The following is a 6,667-nucleotide window of genomic DNA, read 5'->3' as shown; positions in this document are numbered from 1 at the left end:
AGCCTGAGACACAGATGGGAGGAGCCACTGGCTAAGACAGGCTGCTGCTGCACTTTGAGCCCCACAGCTGGACTGACGATGTCACATGGGCTCCACTTGTCGTGGTCTGAAATGAAATGCAGTCAACAGAGACCCCCTGGCTGGACAGTCTGTGGTGCCCACTGGCACGATTTTCCTGCATTTTAACAACGGAGACTTTCAGAAGCCGTCGGTGTAAAATTCCTGTTTTTCTTTCCAAAGAAGATCGGATCACAGAGCGATAAAGTGAGCACCAAAATGACAAGCAACTCACAACCTGTGGAGACAACGGGCAAAACGCAGAGCCTGGCACATGCCACCCAGGGCCACCTTGTGATTAAAGCTCAGCAGGCGGGTGAGGCTCACCCATGCCAGGCTTCATTCAGAGTGCCAGCCGGCCTCGTGGCCATTCACAGGGAATGCCCTGGCATAGAAATGAGAAACGGGAGCCCACTGCGGCGGGCTAATCACCAAAGGCCTCATTAATTAATCCGCGTCATTGTCTTCGTGAAATTCACTTTATCAAACAAAAAAAATGTAACCGTCCTCCTCGGGCATTTCATGTAATCAGCAGGGAAAGGCCGAGGGCATCACTTCTACCAGGAAATATAAAACAAATAAATACCACCAACAGACCACCTGATGCCAACGTACAGCAAGTGACTAGGGAAAGGGCACACAGCTGGTCCTACAAGGCCAATTCAGACCAACCTCAGAGCTCAAAGGGCAGGGATGGTGCCCGACTGGCATTTGTGAGGAGAATGGCTGTTGAGTGAGACCCTCGCTGAATGTGCCCCCCCCACCATCAGGCCAAGCCAGAGAGTGGCACTTTGCTGCACAGAATGAGGAAATGTGCCGTCGATATGCCCCATTCAGTTTGGCACACACCGATTCGCGTGACGTCTCTGCGCAGACAATAGTTTAGAGTCATTATGACGCATGGTGGCTTTGTGACAACCTGAGAGCCTCCCTGATATCTTTATACCTAATTACCTCAGGGGTCTTCAGGAGGACAGCCAGAAACACGTGGCACGAGACACAAGGAGCCCACCTCCACCCACCACAGCCTACAAGGGGGGCACAGCGTGGGGCACGAGGGTAAAGGAGGCACACTGGAGAAGGGAAAGGCGCTATAAACTGCAGAATGAGAGAGAGAGAAGGAGAGGTTGATGAAAGGCGCTACATCATAGCTAGACAGCTGTGACAGGCGCTATATAAGAGGCAGAACGGTGACAGGTGACAGGTAGATGCAGCCGGCTGTCCTCAAGATGATTTCGATGTTGCCTTCTTTTCAACTGGCGTCCCTTCGAGGGCACAAGTGAGCGATAAGTGCTGCAAATCAAAGCCACTCGCCTGCCAGTGGCCTTCAATGAGGGGCCACTTATTTAGTCAAATCCCTGTGATCTGTCACTTCTGAAGGTGACAGCTCAGCATAACGAGGCCTGGCAGGGAGCGAAGCCCCACTGTGGCACTCCTCGGGCCCAGCGTTATTAGAAGTCAAGCATTCACCACATTGGACCACACCCTAAGGTGGGCACTGTCCCGACCCAAACAGACACATGGTGCCCTCCAGCCCACCCACAGGGGCCTTCATGAGACCCAGGGGTCATCGTTTGAAACTGGTGGGGGGCACTCAGTCAAAACAACACACAGTGAGGCTCCAGATCAAGATGGGCCCCCAAGATGTCGGCTCAATTGCGCCCCCTTTAGCTGTCTGTCCTTTAGGGCTCTTTGTACTTAACTGGGTCTGTCTGCTCCATAGCGCCCCCCAGATTTCACCCTCGACACCTCGCTCTCTCAATGTGTCCGATCTTGAATCCTAGTGGTCTGCCCTTTGGTGCCCCCTTTTCTTCCTCTGAGCTGTCTGCTCTGTGGTGCCCGTTCACTTTGTCCTATTTTGTGCCCCTCTATTTAACCCCATCTGTGGGTCCCCAGGTGCCCCCTACATTTACCTCAACCTTTCTGCCCTTTGGCGCCCCCAGTGTTTAGCTCGAGATGTTTCATCACAATTGTTCAAATTTTCTTGTGTTGCCCCAATGGTGTCCCCTTGTGTCTCCTTGCTGGCTGCCCTTCGGTGCCCCAGACGTCTGTGCCATTGAGCCCCACCTTGAATCTGACACGTCTGCCTTTTGGTGGCCCCCGCGTGTTGTACTGGCCGTCGACTCCATACTGCTGGTCACCTGCTCTATAGCGCCCCCTATATGTATCCCTTGATGTCTCCTCCTATCCCTAAGCCAAACGTTTCATTTAGGTTTGTATTATATTATATTATATTATATTATATTATATTATATTATATTATATTCTTGTACGGATGCAGCAGCACATATTCACGTGCTTCTCGCTCTCATCGGCACTTCTAGATGTTCCAGCGCGTGCGTCGCGGTCCTCAACTGAACATTTTGCTCCAAACGGCCGCTTGTGCTCCTTGCTGCGGCTGCCTGCACGTCCACTCCCGTCTCGGCTTCTTCTTTTCGGACGGCCGCTCCGGTTTTTATTCTCTTTCTTTCATTCTTTCTTTCCCTCTCTCTCTCTCTCTCTCTCTCTCTCTAACTGAATTGAGCGCGTAGCGATGCGCGCCCCCGACGGGAGTCAGGCCCGGGGACGCGCCTCCCATCTGCTCCTGTGCACGCGCCGCCGCCGAGCCGCAAGTGGTCCGGTAAGTAGACGGAGCTGGAAATTCGCAGGACGGAGTGAGACATCAAAGCCCCGAGAATCCCCTCACGATGTAGGCGGGACAGCTTTGGCCCACCTCGCCATCGACCGGACTTTTGTTTTTTTCGTTTTTTCTTTTCAATTTCTATTTTTTTTTTATTCTTCTGCCACGCGCACGCTATCCGGTGAGTGCGTTTTTTTGCGATGCTACTGTAAAGCCTCGAGATATTCGAAACGGCGTGCCGGGGGCTTAATAACGCATTTATGTGTCGATTGGGGCGATCGGAGCGACAGGTCTCCACAGGGGTAGCGTCTGCCCACGGCCAGGGGGGGTCCTGAGACCCCCGCTAAAGTGCTCGATCTCATGAAGAAGTCTGCTTTTTGAGCCCGAAGCCCGTTGGGCGCCTGTCCTCCAAACAGAGGCGCCGAGGGGTGACCCGCGGGTGGCCGGGGCGCTGCGTCACGTGTCCCGTTCGTCGGGCCACACCGGTTCGGTAAAGGACTGGCGTACCTGCTCCGGCGCGGGCACAGATGGCGCTTCACTGGAGTCCTTAACGTCCCAGTTCGGCTCGTTAATACGTCCCGGCAGAGCTTGACAAAGAAGTCCGAGGACGGGAGACGGGTGAAAAGCCACGAAATCCCACCGGGGCATGCCACTTTCACGGTGCGGGGTGAGCTCTTGGCACACTGAAGGAGATCTCGAGGGTCTCACGGCGCGGGCAGGACGGACAAACGCGAGCTGCGCAGGTTAAGCGAATGGAGGGCGAGTGGCGGCCCGTCCGGGACCAGCGGGCAGGATGAGGGGCGCGCACGCGCACCCGCACGCGCTTCAACTTGTGCCGCTGAATGGCGCTCAAGCGACTGCGGCTTTCCCCTCCCGTGAAGAGCGCGCCGGGCGTGCCCCGTTAGTTGGCTTTTTACGCCTTACGATCATCCGCCATCATTTAAACATTTGCACTTTTACACGCGGTGCGGGGGCGGGGGGGGCGGCACTGCATCAAAAAAAAAAAAAAAAAAAAAATCCCAGCGGCTGACTGGCGGGAGGCTCGGCGCTCGAAGCACGCCCCCCTGCAGCCCACCGAGCGGCGCATCCCCGCGTCGGCTGCGCGCGCACGCGCACTCGCAGGGAAGGGGAGGAGGGGGGCGGGGGGACTCGAGGCGGCAAATCAGAGGCGCGCAGCCCCTCCCGAACCAACTTGGGCTGAAGTTGTGCTGCGATCGCTCATTCATTACCGCTGGGGGTCTCTTTTCTGTTTCCTCCTTTTAGGACTGGGAGCGTGCGGCAGTTCCAGGACGAGGTGGGATCCTTACAGGACTGAGGAGGACGACGACGACGGAGAAGAAGAAGCCCCCGGGATTTTGTTCGTCTTTCTTGCGGCTGCCCCTCGCTGGATATGTTCCTTGGTGCTTTTCTGGCCTTTTTTCCCTTTTGCTGGTGGCTTTCATGGGAGGTGAAGGCGCGGAGCCGCTGCGCTGTTTCGGAGCTGGGCGCGATGTCCGTGAGGGAGATCTGACATGTGTGGTCAAGTGTGGGAGATACCTTCAGAGAGAAGTCAAGCGGAATATTTAGTGGACCACTTCAAACTGCCATAGTGATTTACACGTCGGAAGAGAGAGGGAGAGAGAGACAGAGAGAGAGACCCCCATTTCCAGAGCGGAATGTGCTTGGAATGAGAGCAGAGGATGGAAATTATTTGGGAAATATTTGTCATTCTGCAAGCCAATTTCTTCGTATGCATATCCGGTGAGTTCTCCTTATTCCGATTATTCTGATTCGTAGAGTTGCCAACTTGAATGCCAGGGAGCTGCATGGGATGGGATGGCACGACTCTGTCCGCCGATCGCAAATGTGGCGACAAGAAAAAAAAAAAAAAAAAAGAATCCACCGCGAGAGGAGAATCTCCAAAGAGCAGACCCCCGGGCAGTGCCCCCGGCCCCCCACTTTCAAGGTCAGCGAGACCCTCCGTAATGGGCAATGGAAATAAATAAATAAATAAATAAATAAATAAAAGATCCGTGGCGGCTTCGTCCGCCCATTCGGTCCACCGGCCAGGCGACTCCCGGACTTCTCCGTTCAGCTGCGCACCCAACTTTCAGCATTTGGCGACCCTCGGAGCTCGTGCGGTCCGCGAGGGTCCAGAGAGTGTGTTGTGGCGGGGTGCCCAGTGCTGCTAGAGGCGCTTTAGCGGGCACTTTGCCCGGTGGTCTTATCGAGGGGTCCGCGGTTAACACGACGGCGCGAGGCGATGAACTCAGAATCCTAATAAGGCTGCACCTGCAGGAGGGGCACAACTGCAGTGAGTGCCACCCGACGGGTCGCTCGTCTCATTCTTTTACTTACTTGAGTGACTTTCGAGTCGCACTTGCTTTCCGTTCCTGTTGTTTTTCCAGCTGGAGCTCAGATGCTCAGGTGAAGTGGCGGCTCAGGGTCACGCAGTGGCGTCGGCGACATCGGGCAGATACGTGACAGCGTGTCGGACTGAACGGCCTGTTCTTTAAAGTGTGTGTGTGTGTGTGTGTGTGTGCGCTCTGACTCTCACACACACATATAGACAGAGAGAGGGACACGGTGGCGCAGCAGTTAGCTGTGGTGCACACCACACACACACACACACACGGATTCGATCGTCGAGTCGGACATCCCCTCTGCATCAGCTGGGCTTTTTGGTTCCCCATTGGGTCGATTGGTGACGGTGTGGATGGGCACTCTGGGCACTGCATGCTATTGACTGGCTCTGCCTGCAGCGAAACCCACGAGCTTCCTCTCGTTTGTCAGACCCCTTGTGTTCTTTATGGGGGCTTTGAAAGTCTGCAGCCTTGGACTGCTGGCGAGTGTCATGTGGTGTGTGGATTTTGAGGTCCCCACATCGATATGTTCTCACTTTTAGGACTAAACAGCACCCGAGATCGTGTGTGTGTGTGGGGGGGGGGGGGGGGGGGGGGTCTTGAACACACAGTACACACACATTGATGTCGCCGCGCGCAGTAAGCCCTTTGTGCTCCGTCATTTGGATGACAATGTGCTTCATAAATAAATGTTGTTGTTCTCGAAGCGGAGTCGTCACACAAAAGGCGCTATACGTGCCCCCCGTTACTCGCCCACTGCCTTCGACTTCATTTTCTGCCAGCCTTCTGTTGATTTTGCTCAAATGTAAAATGCGCCGTAAGCGCTAATCTGCCCTGCCATCTTTGCCCCCCAGCCAGTACAGTGCCATGTCCCATCTTTCGCTCACCCCCTGCCCCCCAATAAAAGTGAGTGCCCACTGCTGTCGTTTGCCCAGTCCAGGCGCGTTCACGCTGCCCCTCATGCCTTCTGGAGTCCGGGCGGTGGGCTTTGGTGGGTTTCTTCGATATACAGGCTGACATGATTTCGTTTCCCAATTTCAAAGCGAAGCCTGCGGTGGTCTGGCACCCCTTGCGCCCACTGCTTGTTGGGATGGCATCCGGCTTGTCCTCAACGGACGGATGGACACAACTACAGTGCAGATGACTCACTCTGCCCACTGGCATGACACCAATGCCCCTTAATCGGAGCAGCCCATCGACTCTGAGCTTTGGTGGCCATCCGCTCGGCTTGGGTTCAAAGTCGGACCGCCCCCCCCCCCCCCCCATGCTCCCAGTTCACCAAGACCCCCAGCGTGAATGAGCCTGCCTGCCCATGTGCGGGTGGTCGCTTGCTTTCGGGTCCTTCATCGCCGTGCACGAGTGATGAGCTCATCGGCCCCCTCGGGTCCCATGACCGGCGCGTTGCCCGCATACTCCTCGGTTCGTCCCGGGCGGCGGCTGTTCGAGCGGGCAGATGGCCTCGGTGGGTTTAATCCGGTGAGCACACGTGACACGGAGGGCACGGAGTGACACCAGAAAGAAGGGGCAGGCGGGCGGGCGGGTGACTCAGCCATTAACACGGCCACCTCGTTCAGATGCTGAGCCTGCGGCTTCTCACGGATGTATAGCGCCTTTCATGCCAGTCCGTGTGTATATAGCGCCTTTCATG

The 6,667-nt window shown here is 55.7% G+C and overlaps 1 protein-coding gene across 2 annotated transcripts in view; it reads left to right on the top strand.

Annotated features, from left to right (window-relative positions):
- Positions 1-2,808: 2,808 nt before the first annotated feature.
- ca10a (carbonic anhydrase Xa) overlaps positions 2,809-6,667 on the top strand; it is a 114,790-nt gene continuing 110,931 nt past the window's right edge. Inside the window, exons 1-2 of one of the 2 annotated variants that reach the window (XM_028819545.2) lie at positions 2,809-2,858; positions 3,941-4,417. In XM_028819545.2, the coding sequence (XP_028675378.1) occupies positions 4,357-4,417 (61 nt within the window). In that variant the 5' untranslated portion in view covers positions 2,809-2,858; positions 3,941-4,356. Of the gene's footprint in view, positions 2,859-3,820; positions 4,418-6,667 lie in introns of those variants that run through there. The other variant, XM_028819546.2, reaches the window with a different exon arrangement.

This window comes from Erpetoichthys calabaricus, chromosome 14, assembly GCF_900747795.2.
Source record: "Erpetoichthys calabaricus chromosome 14, fErpCal1.3, whole genome shotgun sequence".
NCBI classification, from domain to species: Eukaryota; Metazoa; Chordata; class Cladistia; order Polypteriformes; family Polypteridae; genus Erpetoichthys; species Erpetoichthys calabaricus.
The sequence above is the reverse complement of the archived record's forward strand: the minus strand, read 5'-3'. Positions and strand labels throughout refer to the sequence as shown.